General features: G+C 51.1%; 5 protein-coding genes across 8 annotated transcripts; 3 read left to right on the top strand and 2 right to left on the bottom strand.

The window, feature by feature from the left end:
* Positions 1-65: 65 nt before the first annotated feature.
* On the bottom strand, positions 66-1,746 carry LOC6731161 (sesquipedalian-1). Its single transcript, XM_016179635.3, has 4 exons — positions 1,611-1,746; positions 1,202-1,537; positions 916-1,134; positions 66-474 (listed from the first exon to the last, which is right to left on the bottom strand). The coding sequence occupies exons 1-4, from the start codon at positions 1,669-1,671 to the stop codon at positions 200-202; spliced, it is 891 nt and encodes a 296-aa protein (XP_016023711.1). The 5' UTR covers positions 1,672-1,746; the 3' UTR covers positions 66-199.
* A 157-nt stretch (positions 1,747-1,903) lies between these two features.
* Positions 1,904-2,973, top strand: LOC6731160. Of its 3 annotated transcripts, none has more exons than XM_039291475.2 (3): positions 1,904-2,413; positions 2,505-2,628; positions 2,748-2,852. In XM_039291475.2, the coding sequence occupies exons 1-2, from the start codon at positions 1,904-1,906 to the stop codon at positions 2,607-2,609; spliced, it is 615 nt and encodes a 204-aa protein (XP_039147409.1). In that variant the 3' UTR covers positions 2,610-2,628; positions 2,748-2,852. The 3 variants fall into 3 exon arrangements, 2 of the variants coding, with proteins under 2 accessions (XP_039147409.1, XP_044778257.1); XR_006541490.1 differs by having other exon boundaries at positions 2,516-2,628; positions 2,748-2,973; XM_044922322.1 differs by lacking the exon at positions 2,748-2,852 and having other exon boundaries at positions 1,904-2,518.
* Positions 2,828-4,018, top strand: LOC6731159 (protein slowmo). Its single transcript, XM_044922321.1, has one exon. The coding sequence runs from the start codon at positions 2,828-2,830 to the stop codon at positions 3,473-3,475; it is 648 nt and encodes a 215-aa protein (XP_044778256.1). The 3' UTR covers positions 3,476-4,018.
* A 469-nt stretch (positions 4,019-4,487) lies between these two features.
* On the top strand, positions 4,488-9,386 carry LOC6731158 (phosphoribosylformylglycinamidine synthase). 2 transcript variants are annotated; one of them, XM_016178905.3, is made up of 4 exons: positions 4,488-4,614; positions 5,016-6,114; positions 6,189-8,465; positions 8,529-9,386. In XM_016178905.3, the coding sequence occupies exons 2-4, from the start codon at positions 5,025-5,027 to the stop codon at positions 9,221-9,223; spliced, it is 4,062 nt and encodes a 1,353-aa protein (XP_016023709.1). In that variant the 5' UTR covers positions 4,488-4,614; positions 5,016-5,024; the 3' UTR covers positions 9,224-9,386. The 2 variants fall into 2 exon arrangements, with proteins under 2 accessions (XP_016023709.1, XP_016023708.1); XM_016178904.3 differs by having other exon boundaries at positions 4,519-4,641.
* LOC6731157 (FAST kinase domain-containing protein 1, mitochondrial) lies at positions 9,256-12,572 on the bottom strand. The gene is made up of 5 exons (XM_002078279.4): positions 10,591-12,572; positions 10,257-10,536; positions 9,931-10,205; positions 9,680-9,875; positions 9,256-9,620 (listed from the first exon to the last, which is right to left on the bottom strand). Exons 1-5 carry the CDS (start codon positions 12,329-12,331, stop codon positions 9,413-9,415), a joined length of 2,700 nt encoding a protein of 899 aa, XP_002078315.1. The 5' UTR covers positions 12,332-12,572; the 3' UTR covers positions 9,256-9,412.
* Positions 12,573-12,634: the final 62 nt, after the last annotated feature.

Genomic DNA, 12,634 nt, shown 5'->3' with positions numbered 1-12,634 from the left:
AAGTAAATAAAATCATAATTATTATAATTATTCCCACTTAACAGAGTGCGCCATGATTGCCGAAATTTGTTATATCTAAAGTTTTGTTTATTGAAACAAACACATGTATGGAAATTAAGCATAGTTCATTTGAAACGTATTTGATTTAGCACAAAACGGGTAATACATTGGCTTTTTGTCGGAGCAGCCCACTCCTACATCACAACTGGATGAGCGGTTGACCCTGGCGCTCGCGGTAAGCGGACACATCCTGCATCAGTTCCCTGCGAAAGCGCTCGTGGTTGCGTGCAAACTCCTCCAGTGCTTTGACCTGACGACGCTGGCGCTCGGCACCGCTGACGGTGCTGTGATTATTGTTGGCCGCTCCCGGATCCCGGGCTTCGGGATAGAAGACGCTGTTCGCGATGGCAGGAGCGGGCGTGGGACGGCGCTGAGCCCTGGGCGTTCCGCTGGGGCTTCCGTTTCCGTTTGCGTCTGCAAGTAGAAATTGCCTGTAGCCTGGCTTTGGGAATATGCAACAGATTTTGCAAAGAATGTCGCTTAGTGGCATTGCGCTGACTAAATAAGATCGGCTCCGAGTAAATGGCAACGATAACCTGGCATTCGAAGTTCGGATTATACTGAGAGCACTCTGCTCTTATCTCTAGCTTCTACTAACGGTAGACTCACATTGCGTTGGGACAAACAAACAGCTGGCTTTGGGGCCCAAAAATGCCGTATGATTGTAGTTCTGCGGTTGGCTATTGGCCAAGTTTCCCACTTAAAATTAGCTCCCAAAACTCAAACGACTCAAAATTGAGAGCCCCCAACATGGTGATTCATTTCGTCTTCCAATTTGGTCACTCCCGTTTAGTTACTTTTTGCATTACTCTACCCACAGCATTGTACATCCATTTTAAGAGTACGTGTTCATACCTTGCTTGCTCATTAGCTTCTCCTGCTGCAGGCGCGCGTTGCTCGATCCGAAGTATCCGTTGATAAATGGCAGGGGCGACATGACTACTCCGCCCCTCAGCGAACTGTCTGGCGGAGGAGGAGCGGGTCTGTTGAATGGATTCGTCCGCCTGGGCGGCGGTCTAGGCTTCGCACTCTCCGAGGCACTTTGCGGTCCGTCCAAGGCGCTGCCGAGCATCTCTGTAGGTTAAAGAACGCAGCGGATTAGTGCACAGGGATTATAGGATTAGCCCTAGTTCAGTCTCACTGTTTCTCGCGTCCTCCATCTCTTGCAGCTGGCGTTTTAACTCGGCCAGGATAATGCGCTTGTACTCGTAGCCGGCGCAGGTAAGCGCCTTCATCCACGTCTCCATGCTCTCTTGATTGTCGGCGGCGAGGATGTAGGTGCGATTGCCGTTGAATGCGATCTCGAAGCAGTAATTGTCCACCTCGTTGGACAGCTCAATGGTGCAGCCCTCGACGATGATGAGCCCCAGGGGCTCCTTGTCCACCCTCGACTCGAAGTAGAAGAGCAGGTTACCCTTCAGCACGAAGTAGCGTCGCTGGAAGGCCTTGTTGACCTCGCCCCGTTTGTTGAGGAAACCTGCAAGGCGTATCGGTGTGTGATAAATGGATTATGATTATTAATAGACGAGCAAAAGGGCTCGCTGGCATACCTTCCATGTCGAAGGGCGGCGTTCTAGCGAACACGTACAGGTTCTTCTCGTTGATCTTCATGGCTGCGCTGTCTCGGGCTGCATTCGAAGCGTATATGGATGTCCTATTTCGCCTTTCGTGTCTTATTATTGTGATGAACAGGTAAAAAAAATGCAAAGCGAGAAACAATTGACGCTGCGCGAACAGCTGATGGCCAGTGCTGCCACACCTCCGTCGGCTATCGATTGCTGGGTGCGGAATTTCTGGTTTTCAATGTAGATTGCAAACACAAACGAATTTTGAATCCTGCTAAATGTCGTACTTACTCACGGAAATCGCGCTGGAGATGCTGGGCTACAAGTTCTACGACACCAATGGCACATTCCACCTCACCAACTTTCAAAACAACTCCACGCTCAGCGAAACGCATCCCGATGAGCCCTCGCTGCAGGAGTTCATTGAGTATACAAATGAGGAGCCGAAGCAGGAGCCGCAACAGCAGGAACCGCACACGCAGGCTGTGCAGGAGGAGGCGTACCTGGATGCCCCCACCATACCCGAATTCCGCGTTGCACGGCGCACTCCGGCCAAGGCGCTGGCCAAGATAATGGACTACGAGAGCGAGAAGATAGTCAACCAGATCAACACTCGTCTGGAGCGCTCAGTGACACGTCGGGCGGCGGCTGACAGCCACGAGCAGCTGGCCGAGATCATCAACGAGGAGAGGAAGCTAATTGAGGCGGATGCCGAGGTTATTCACGACTTTCGCGAGCTCGTGCAGAGCCGACTGCAGCGATTGGACAAGCGGCCCTACGATAAATACGTACGCACCTTTGGGCCAGAATATTAAGCTGCCGTCATTACTCTTAGATTTAATTTAGTTTATAAGTTTAATAAATAAGTAACCGCTACAGGGTGCCTGCAGCACTTTCTCTTTCTCTTACTGCGCCAGTGTGTCCACCCTTGCCCATGTGCTGCCCAGCGATAGCCCCGTCTATCGGATCCACTGTCATCTCTAGCAGCACAGCACGAGTAAAGGTCAGCTCTCGTAACTTGTCTCGGAAATATTCAATAATTCCGAGATTGCCGTCAAAATTCGAGTCGTGTACTTCAGCTAACGCTCCCCCTGTTTAATTCCGTTCCGTCTGTCCCCGCAGGCTCAGGTCAGCCCGCATCTCGGCTGCCAATTAAGGATATAAAGCCCTCCCCGGACGGTGACGACAACGGCGCTTGCATAATGAAAATCTGGACATCGGAGCACATATTCAACCACCCGTGGGAGACGGTCACGCAGGCGGCGTGGCGCAAGTACCCCAATCCGATGACGCCCTCCATCATTGGCACGGACGTGGTCGAGCGCCGTGTGGTGGACGGCGTCCTGCACACGCACCGCCTGGTGCAGTCCAAATGGTACTTCCCCAAGTGGACGCACGCGCTGATCGGCACGGCCAAGACTTGTTTCGCCAGCGAACGCTCCACGGTGGACCCGGAGCGCAAACAGATGGTGCTGAAGACAAACAACCTCACCTTCTGCCGCAACATCAGCGTGGACGAGGTGCTCTACTATGAGCCGCATCCGTCGGATGCCAGCAAGACGCTGCTCAAGCAGGAGGCCACCGTGACCGTCTTCGGTGTACCGCTGTCCCACTACATGGAGGACCTGCTCACCTCGACCATTAGCACAAATGCCGGCAAGGGACGCCAGGGCCTGGAGTGGGTGATCGGGCTGATCAACACGGAGGTCAAGGGCATCGCCCGCGGCACCGACGAACTTCTGCACAACACACGGCGCTCCATCGACGAGGTGACGGAGAGCGCGCGGAAGAGCATGGACGAGATCAGCGCGCAGGCCGCCAAGGCGGCGAAGGCGATGCACATTACGTAGGTGGCGACAAGGCGACAGTGCAAGGTCGCGCGGGGGCTGTTCAGTAGTGAATTATTTAGATGGCGAGCGGTCGTCGTTTTAGTACAACTAATTAATCGATGGCACGATGGACATGGACAGCAACATGTGGGATAGCAACACTTCCCTCTATTCTCAAGCCATTCAATGCATATATTTTATAATTATTACTCCCCTTCGAACGAATCGACTGCTAATAATGAGTCATGTCGATAAGAAGCGCCCCCGAATGGCTGAACTGGAAGGAACTCACCCTAATGCTGGCCCCCATTCATGCAGATCAATACATATATACCTAAAGTACATAGTCAATGTAAGCTTTGTAAGCCGCCGCAGATTTCGAAGAACGAGAGGAGCAATTAAACGACATATTTGCCTACGATCAGCCAGTGTCAAGTTCAATTGTTTAATTTTAATTCGCAGCACACTTGTACTGCGTCTTTTTTTTGCATTCGCATGACGTTCGCATGTGCAACTGCAACGATTTCAAGCATTATGTGTATAAATAAAACCCAAGAAAGCCGATTTGTGGTTTTTTTTATACATTAGTGATTAGTGATTTTTGGCGTCTGTTTCATTCGCTTGTCACTAAAAGCCCACGTGCCTAGTGGCTCAACAACTGTGTACCTAGTTAGCATCGCAGACCTGGAAACTGATATGTCCCTTATCTGGTTTAGCAATTGCGAAGAATGTGATTGAACAAGCGGGCTGATGAAGGGGAAAGCGGGTGCTTGGAAACAAGTTTATGGTCAAACAACAGGTGTTTTAGGGACAAGGTGAAACTTTTACCTAACTTATCAAAAGAAGTAACTTTTTTATTCAGCAGTTTTCTTAAGCTCGTAATCAAAATAAACAAGTAATTCTTACGAATTACAATTTAACTATTTGGTTCATTGAACCTTTGTAGCATTAACCTTTGCATGTTACACAATGGGTACAATTTACGGAAGCTTTTAAAGCTCAATTCGCCTAAGGGTTAATTTGAAATCCAGCGGCAGTCGCTGTGCAGCACTGGCCAACCGAACGCTGTGGTGGATTGAGCCGCGAAATGAGGGGAAACCGAGCTGGAGCCCCAAAACGATCGTAATTTGCAGCTAAGACGCACGTGTGCTCCGCTCAGTGTTAGTGTTATTGTGCTTCAATTTGGGGTACTTGTCGTTAATTATTTACCTAAATTCCGGCCATTCAGCATGGCAGGTTTCCGTTCGTAATGGAAAATATGTTTACGCCGGCTTATCAGCAAACTCCCAGCCGGGCAAAAACAAAAACAAGTTGTGACGCCAGTGCAGCGATTGCTGCAGGCGATTCCATCGATTTCGTTCGGCTGTAACCTGATCCGCTGCTGTGGGCTGTGGGCTGTGGGCTGTAAGGCTGTGGTATAGGTGCCGCCAGTTGATAACCCCCAGCGTGGGCACGGCCCCACTGGTCGTCAACCGCTTCTCAACTCCCAAGATCATTCTCGATTCGACGAGCAAGGAGTGCACACTGTCTGTACTCAATCCGCATTTTTCGTTTCTTGCAGCCCCACGACATGGTCATCCTTCGCTACTACGATGTGCAGGCCCACTCCGCGGCCGAGGAGGAGAGTGTCCTGCGTCGGTTGCGCGAGGAGGACGCCGCCGTGGTGTCCGTGCGCATGGAGCGCTGCTATCATCTGGAGTACAGCGCTCAGGCAGAGCACTCACTGGCCCTGGACGAGCTGCTGGTGTGGCTGGTGAAGCAGCCGCTGAGCAATGGCCAGAGCATGTCCAGGCAACCTGCTCTGCAGTCGACTGGGTCGAGGCAGTTGCTTCTGGAGATCGGGCCGCGTTTTAACTTTTCCACGCCGTACTCAACGAACTGCGTGAACATATTCCAGAATCTCGGTTACTCCGAGGTGCGCCGCGTAGAAACCTCCACCCGCTATCTGGTTACTTTTAGCGAGGGATCAAAGGTGCCGGATGCAGCCAGGTTTGTTCCTCTGCTCGGTGACCGCATGACCCAGTGCTTGTACACCGATGAGAACACCCCCAAGGCGAGCTTTGACGAGCAGCTACCTGAGCGTCAGGCCAACTGGCATTTCGTGCCCGTTTTGGAGGAGGGAAGAGCGGCGCTGGAGCGGATTAATCAGGAGCTGGGCTTAGCCTTCAACGACTTTGATTTGGACTACTATCACGACTTGTTTGCCAAGGAGCTGGGCCGCAATCCCACTACTGTGGAGCTCTTCGATTGCGCCCAGAGCAACAGTGAGCACTCGCGCCACTGGTTTTTCCGCGGACGCATGGTTATCGACGGCGTGGAGCAGCCCAAGTCGCTGATTCGCATGATCATGGACACACAGGCCCACACGAACCCCAACAACACCATTAAGTTCAGCGACAACAGCAGTGCCATGGTGGGTTTCGATCACCAGACCATAGTCCCGTCCTCCGTGGTCGATCCCGGCGCAGTGCGTCTGCAGAGCGTGCAGTCCGACCTGATTTTCACGGCCGAGACCCACAATATGCCCACTGCAGTCGCTCCTTTCAGCGGAGCCACCACCGGCACTGGCGGACGACTGCGCGATGTCCAGGGCGTGGGCAGAGGAGGCGTCCCGATCGCTGGCACCGCTGGCTACTGTGTTGGCGCTCTTCACATTCCAGGTGAGCATTTCTTCTTTTGAGTATTTAGTTCCTATTAGTTTTTATTACATATCACGACCTCCTTGTCGTCGCAGGTTACAAACAGCCGTACGAGCCTTCGGACTTTAAATACCCTGCGACGTTTGCGCCCCCACTTCAGGTGCTCATAGAGGCGAGCAATGGCGCCTCCGACTACGGAAACAAGTTTGGCGAGCCAGTGATCTCTGGTTTTGCCCTCTCTTATGGACTGAACAGTGCTGCCGATGCCAGCCAGCGGGATGAGTACGTGAAACCGATCATGTTCAGTGGTGGCTTGGGCACCATGCCCGCTACCATGCGGGAGAAGCTACCGCCGGCTCGTGGTCAGTTGCTGGCCAAGATCGGGGGCCCAGTGTACAGGATTGGAGTTGGTGGCGGCGCCGCAAGCTCCGTGGAGATACAAGGATCCGGAGATGCTGAGCTGGATTTCAACGCCGTACAGCGAGGAGACGCCGAAATGGAGAATAAGTTGAACCGCGTGGTGCGAGCCTGTCTAGAACTGGGCGAGCAAAACCCCATTCTAGCCATCCATGACCAGGGGGCTGGCGGCAACGGCAATGTCCTCAAGGAGCTAGTGGAACCAGGCTTTGCCGGAGCCGTTATCTTCTCCAAAGAGTTTCAACTCGGTGATCCCACGATCACTGCCCTCGAACTGTGGGGTGCCGAGTACCAGGAAAACAACGCCATTCTTTGCAACGCTGATCAACGCGAACTGCTGGAAAAGATCTGCCGCCGTGAACGCTGTCCCATCAGCTTCGTGGGAGTGGTGACAGGAGATGGGCGAGTAACACTGCTGGAGAAGTCAGCACCCAAGGATCTGGAAAAGGCGCTGAATGAGTCCAATCGCAGCGCAGTCTCACCGTTTGACTTGGAACTTAAGTACGTTTTGGGCGACATGCCCAAGAGAACGTACGACTTGAAACGCGAGCAGACGCCACTCAAGGAGTTGAGTCTGCCGAAAGGTCTGCTTCTGGACGAGGCCGTGGAGAGAGTTCTTAGCTTGGTGGCAGTCGGTAGCAAGCGCTTCCTCACCAACAAGGTGGATCGCTGCGTCGGTGGATTGATCGCACAGCAACAGTGTGTGGGACCGCTGCAAGCTCCACTAGCGGACTACGCGTTAACCACCGTCTCCCACTTTAGTCACTCTGGAATCGCCACTTCAATTGGTACACAGCCACTAAAGGGACTGCTTGATCCCGCCGCAATGGCCAGGATGTGTGTGGCTGAAGCGTTAAGTAACCTTGTGTTTGTAAAGATCAGCGAACTGGCTGATGTCAAGTGCTCTGGCAACTGGATGTGGGCTGCAAAGCTGCCCGGCGAGGGTGCCAGGATGTTCGACGCCTGCAAGGAGCTCTGTCAGATTCTTGAGGAGCTTCACATCGCCATCGATGGCGGAAAGGACTCCCTGTCTATGGCGGCTAAGGTGGGCGGTGAGACAATAAAGTCTCCGGGTACTCTTGTCATCTCCACCTATGCTCCCTGTCCGGATGTGCGGCAAAAGGTTACGCCTGATCTTAAAGGACCCGCCGCGGGCTCGAAGACTTCCCTGCTCTGGATAAATCTGGAGAACAGCGCTCGCCTTGGAGGATCAGCTCTAGCACAGGCATACGCACAGCAGGGCAAGGAGACGCCAAACTTGACAAGGAGTGATCTGCTGGGCAAAGCATTCGCAGTGACTCAATCGTTGTTGGGAGAAGGCCTTCTTCAGGCAGGACACGATGTCAGCGACGGAGGATTGCTTGTTTGCCTATTGGAGATGGCTATCGGAGGACTAAGTGGCCTCAAAGTTGACCTATCGGAGCCCTTGGCCAAGCTTAAGAACTTCGACAAGTCTGTCGAGAAACTTAATCGTCCCGAACTTGCTGTTCTCTTCGCCGAGGAGTGCGGATGGGTGGTGGAAGTACTGGACACAGACCTGGAACGAGTTCGATCCACCTACGAAAAGGCAGGAGTACCAAACTACTATTTGGGCGTCACCGAGGGATTCGGACTGGATTCCAGAGTGGTACTCAAGAACGGCAAATCAGAGCTGCTGGACCAGCCACTCCGTCTGCTCTACAAGAAATGGGAGCGAACCAGTTACGAGCTGGAAAAGCTCCAGGCCAACCCCGAGTGCGCCGAGGCAGAGTACAATAGCCTCGAGTATCGCCAAGCTCCTCAGTATCGGGGACCCAAGAATCTGCAGGCCGAGCTTACTCTCAAGCGATCCTCCGCCCCAGTTCGCGTGGCCGTGCTCCGTGAGGAGGGCGTCAATAGTGAGCGCGAGATGATGGCCTGCCTGCTGAGGGCTAACTTCGAGGTGCACGATGTAACCATGTCGGATCTTCTTCAAGGTAAGCTCAATGGTAAATTCTTATAAAAGGGAAAGTACTAAACCAAATGATTTAATATTTCAGGCACCACAAGCGTGTCCCAATACCGCGGACTGATTTTCCCGGGCGGCTTCAGCTATGCGGACACTTTGGGATCCGCTAAGGGCTGGGCAGCAAACATCCTACACAATCCCCGCTTGTTGCCTCAGTTCGAGGCTTTCAAGCGTCGTCAAGATGTCTTCTCCTTGGGCATTTGCAATGGTTGCCAGCTGATGACACTTATTGGATTTGTCGGCAGTGCAGGAAGCGAGGTGGGCGCAGATCCCGACGTGGCCTTGCTCCATAACAAATCGCAGCGGTTTGAGTGTCGTTGGGCCACCGTAAAGATTCCAAGCAATCGCTCCATCATGCTCGGAAGTATGAAGGATTTGGTTCTGGGCTGTTGGGTGGCGCACGGCGAAGGTCGCTTTGCATTCCGCGACGAGAAGCTCATTAGCCAATTGCAGTCGGAACAGCTGGTGACATTGCAATATGTTGATGATGTAGGCAAGCCGACGGAACTATATCCGCTAAATCCGAACGGTAGTCCTCAGGGAATTGCTGGCCTTTGCTCGACGGATGGACGCCATTTGGCCCTCATGCCACATCCCGAGCGATGCTCCTCCATGTACCAGTGGCCCTATGTGCCATCTTCATTCGAAGTTTCCCCCACACAGTCGGAAAGTCCTTGGCAGATTATGTTTAACAACGCGTACAATTGGTGTGTCAAATCGAATTAATAGCTATTCTAGATGAATTAAAAGCAGTTAAATAGATTCTTGGCATTTATGACCTGTTATATCTATATACAATATACACGAATTTGTTTACTATTTTTATAAAATAAACCTAAACACTTAATCAACTTTAAAACTCAAATATACGCACTCATGTAAAAGTAATGTCGTCGCAACGAATAGAAATGAAAGCTAATGTGAAATTTGTAACAAGCATTTAAGGTAGTTGGCCTTGGCCGTTGATGACGCCATATACTTGGAGTTCCAGTCGTGCTCGTTGATCTGCATCACCTTGTAGCCCATCATCTCTAGATGTCGCATCTTCAAAGACTCAGGACCCCGCAAGGCAGTCAGATCGTTTTCACAAAAAGAGTCGAGCTTGAGCAGTAGTATTGCCACTCTGAAATTGGAGTCATTAATGAAGTATCTGAATAAGATAACTTCCATTTGTGTGCCTACTTGGTTATGCGATCCAACATGGTTGCTTCCACGGGAGGTGCTGGTATGGGCTTCTTATCCCGATCGAAATGTATCACAAAGTCTATTTGGTAGCCGTAGGGTGTAGTGTGGTTGCAGCGAAAATGCTTGTCATTCTGAAGAAGCTGATGCAGCAGCTGCTTCACCTCTGCTGTGGACTCACTGGGTATCAAGGATTCTAAAAAGATAATATGATATAGAACGTCTAAAACAGAATTGTAGTTATGTGTTACTTTTGCTGATCTGCGCCTCGATGTAGTTTTGTTGAAACCAGGGCACATTCGCCTCGGGAAAGTCCAGGCATACTGTGCGATTCAGTTGCATAACCAGATTAAGGACCCTCTCCGGATACGTTGCTTTTGAGTAGCAGACTTGTATCTCATCCTCGATTCGCTGAATGAATTTTACGCAGAATACTTGATTGATTAGCTGCTCAGGTATTGATTTGTAGAAGCACAGTGCTAGACAAGCCTGGACAACCGATAACCCGCTCATCTGGTCAAAGTCCCTGAAGGAAAGATTACATTTTAGATCTGCCTCAAGGAATGTTTATGCCCACCTTAGCAGTACTTCGGCGGCGTGGTTTAGAGCCTCCACGGATGCAGGCATGTAGCCTAAATTATACGAGCAGGTCAACACTTTCTCCACTGTGTCGCCGGTAACGTGATCATGCTGTTCGGAAATGTAGGCGAACATGGACTCCAGGAGCTCGGGAACAAAGAAATTCGAAGCGTTGAAGTTGTAGGCCATGTCGCGAACCACCCGAGAATTGAGATCGTTGCAATGCAGACTTTTGTACTGCTCCAGGGCCTGGTTGTAAACCACTGTATTCTTCAGCTCTGTAAAGGGATAAAATTGTTTATATTTCAAATGAACCAAAGTTATCAACTTACTCTTGCGATGACTGAGTGTTCTGACAATCATGCTCAATTCGCTGGCATTCAGAGGGTCCTTTTCGGCATCTCTCAAGTGCCTCTCCGCACAACCGATGAGAATGCTGTCCATTGTGGACAGCTGCATGCCAGCTAATGGCGGAAGATGCTGGCGAAACCTTAGTTCGCTGGCTATTTGCATGCCGCGACTGAGTAGAAAGCAATCCTGAATGCCAAGCTGGGGCGCCATGGCGAGCAGTTTGCTTAACAAAAAGTTGGGAAATTTCTTCCAGGCCAACGGAGTCTGCCCGTAAGCTAGCACAAAGGATGCAAGTCGTGCGAACTTCGCTGGCAGCCTTCCCGCTATGTCATGCTCCATAGCACTCATGCACATGCGACTTAGCTTTCGTTCCAGTTCTAAGTGACGGTAGGTTCCTCCCAGATTGTTATTAAAGTTCATATAGCGTTGACAGTGTCTCAGGAACCGTAGGTGCGAACGCTCCTCCGGATAGGACTCCAGCTCTTGTATAACTCCTGACCAGTATGTGTTGCAGAGTCCAATGTCGGAGACCTTTAGTGAACGCAGAACGCTGAATAAATGTCCGCTCGCATGGGGTTGCTGCCAGGCCTCTTCGGAGTAGAGCAGTTCCCTAAACTGATGCAGATACTGGTCTCTTTGCAGCGGCGTTGCAAAGGGAACTGTACAAGACAGGGCGTCAGCTGTGCTTTCGTCCTGTAGCAACTTTTCAAGAGCTTTCTTGAGCGGCTCCATCAGTGCGGCGGGTTCTTGATGATGCAAAAATGTGCGACACACGCTCTTTAGATCTACAGAATCCATCTGGTGTATGCAAGGTCGCAAGGCCAGCATGACCTCCCGAATCAATTGGGTGTGGGTCTGTGACCACACTGGAATATTCAGCATGTGGATCACCTTCAGAAGAGCCTTAGGGGTTTGGCTGCTGAGGTCGCCGCTTTGCATCATTTCAGTCAAGCGCAACTTGAAGCGTGTAAACAGCTCCTCATCAATGAGAAAGTGTAGCTGAAAAAGGCACGTGGACAGAAGACGAACCTGCTCCGCGCTGCGACACCAATTGATGTGATGCTCCAGGTGCGGCACAAAGTTCTTACACACAAGCGGAGTGAAGAAGTCGCGTTCCAAGTTGATGCCCACCGAGAGGCGAGACAAGGCGGTCAAGGGAATGACTTCATCATCCCCTTGTGACTCGATTAATTGAAGAGACCTCGTCAGCACGGCCTCCACGACTGCCTCGGAGTTTGGTATATGCATTTTTCGCAGGTACAGGTAGCATCTACTGAGATCATCGATCTCAAGTTGGTGTACATAAGGGGCCAACTTTGGGAGCACATTAAGCAGCACGCGATCCGTGATGGCATCTTTACTTGTCTGCTCCGCGTCGTAATAGAGGGTCCACAGCAGTGAGATTCCCTGCACCACATGGGAGCTCTGCAGACCGTCACAGCTTTCCAACACATCTAAAAGCTGGTCACCCGTCTTGGCCTCCTCCAGTCGGGTTAGAAGAGCATCCTGTTCCCGTGCCACGCTAAGCTTGTCCCGGAGATCTCCGTTCACCAGCTGCGAGTGCTTCCTCAGTTTTTGGCCCAGTGCCGGTAGCAAAGCAGCTGTTTGGATGGGCGGCTTTGCGCCAATGTTAACGTGCCGTCGCAGGAGCTGAAGCTGACGCACCTGCAGAAGGTACTGTAGGTACTTCCATTGTGTCCGCGGCAGGTGGTTCAGATACATGCCACTTTATATCACGCTTATTCAGAAATCGTTGAATAATAACAAAATTACGCCGTATAAACATGTGAGCGAATTTTTGGCGATCAGCTGGAGTCGGTGTTGCCATATAGTCCAAACTAGCATTATACTGAAACTAGTGCTAATAAAAGTGTAATATAAGCTCTTAAAATAATTTCTGAACTGATGATAAGCGGTATACGTTAATTTAGATAAGTAATTACTCAATTCGAAAGTTAGCTTGCAAGTAATTTGCTTATTTCGTCAATAGTTTTATTGTGGCAACTCTAGTTTTCAACAGGTTGT

This window comes from Drosophila simulans, chromosome 2L, assembly GCF_016746395.2.
Source record: "Drosophila simulans strain w501 chromosome 2L, Prin_Dsim_3.1, whole genome shotgun sequence".
NCBI lineage: Eukaryota > Metazoa > Arthropoda > Insecta > Diptera > Drosophilidae > Drosophila > Drosophila simulans.
Note: the sequence above shows the minus strand (reverse complement) of the source record. Positions and strands in the feature narration are given on the sequence as shown.

Coding starts and splice junctions, on each gene's coding strand:
- LOC6731159 (XM_044922321.1), top strand. CDS start 2,828: ATGAAAATCTGGACATCGGAGCACATATTCAACCACCCGTGGGAGACG.
- LOC6731157 (XM_002078279.4), bottom strand. CDS start 12,331: ATGTATCTGAACCACCTGCCGCGGACACAATGGAAGTACCTACAGTAC. Junction 10,537..10,590: donor AACACTCAGTCATCGCAAGA/GTAAGTTGATAA, acceptor ATCCCTTTACAG/AGCTGAAGAATACAGTGGTT. Junction 10,206..10,256: donor GCCGCCGAAGTACTGCTAAG/GTGGGCATAAAC, acceptor TCTTTCCTTCAG/GGACTTTGACCAGATGAGCG.
- LOC6731161 (XM_016179635.3), bottom strand. CDS start 1,671: ATGAAGATCAACGAGAAGAACCTGTACGTGTTCGCTAGAACGCCGCCC. Junction 1,538..1,610: donor GCCGCCCTTCGACATGGAAG/GTATGCCAGCGA, acceptor TACGCCTTGCAG/GTTTCCTCAACAAACGGGGC. Junction 1,135..1,201: donor GATGGAGGACGCGAGAAACA/GTGAGACTGAAC, acceptor TTTAACCTACAG/AGATGCTCGGCAGCGCCTTG.
- LOC6731160 (XM_039291475.2), top strand. CDS start 1,904: ATGTCGTACTTACTCACGGAAATCGCGCTGGAGATGCTGGGCTACAAG. Junction 2,414..2,504: donor AGCGGCCCTACGATAAATAC/GTACGCACCTTT, acceptor TAACCGCTACAG/GGTGCCTGCAGCACTTTCTC.
- LOC6731158 (XM_016178905.3), top strand. CDS start 5,025: ATGGTCATCCTTCGCTACTACGATGTGCAGGCCCACTCCGCGGCCGAG. Junction 6,115..6,188: donor TGGCGCTCTTCACATTCCAG/GTGAGCATTTCT, acceptor TTGTCGTCGCAG/GTTACAAACAGCCGTACGAG. Junction 8,466..8,528: donor CATGTCGGATCTTCTTCAAG/GTAAGCTCAATG, acceptor TTAATATTTCAG/GCACCACAAGCGTGTCCCAA.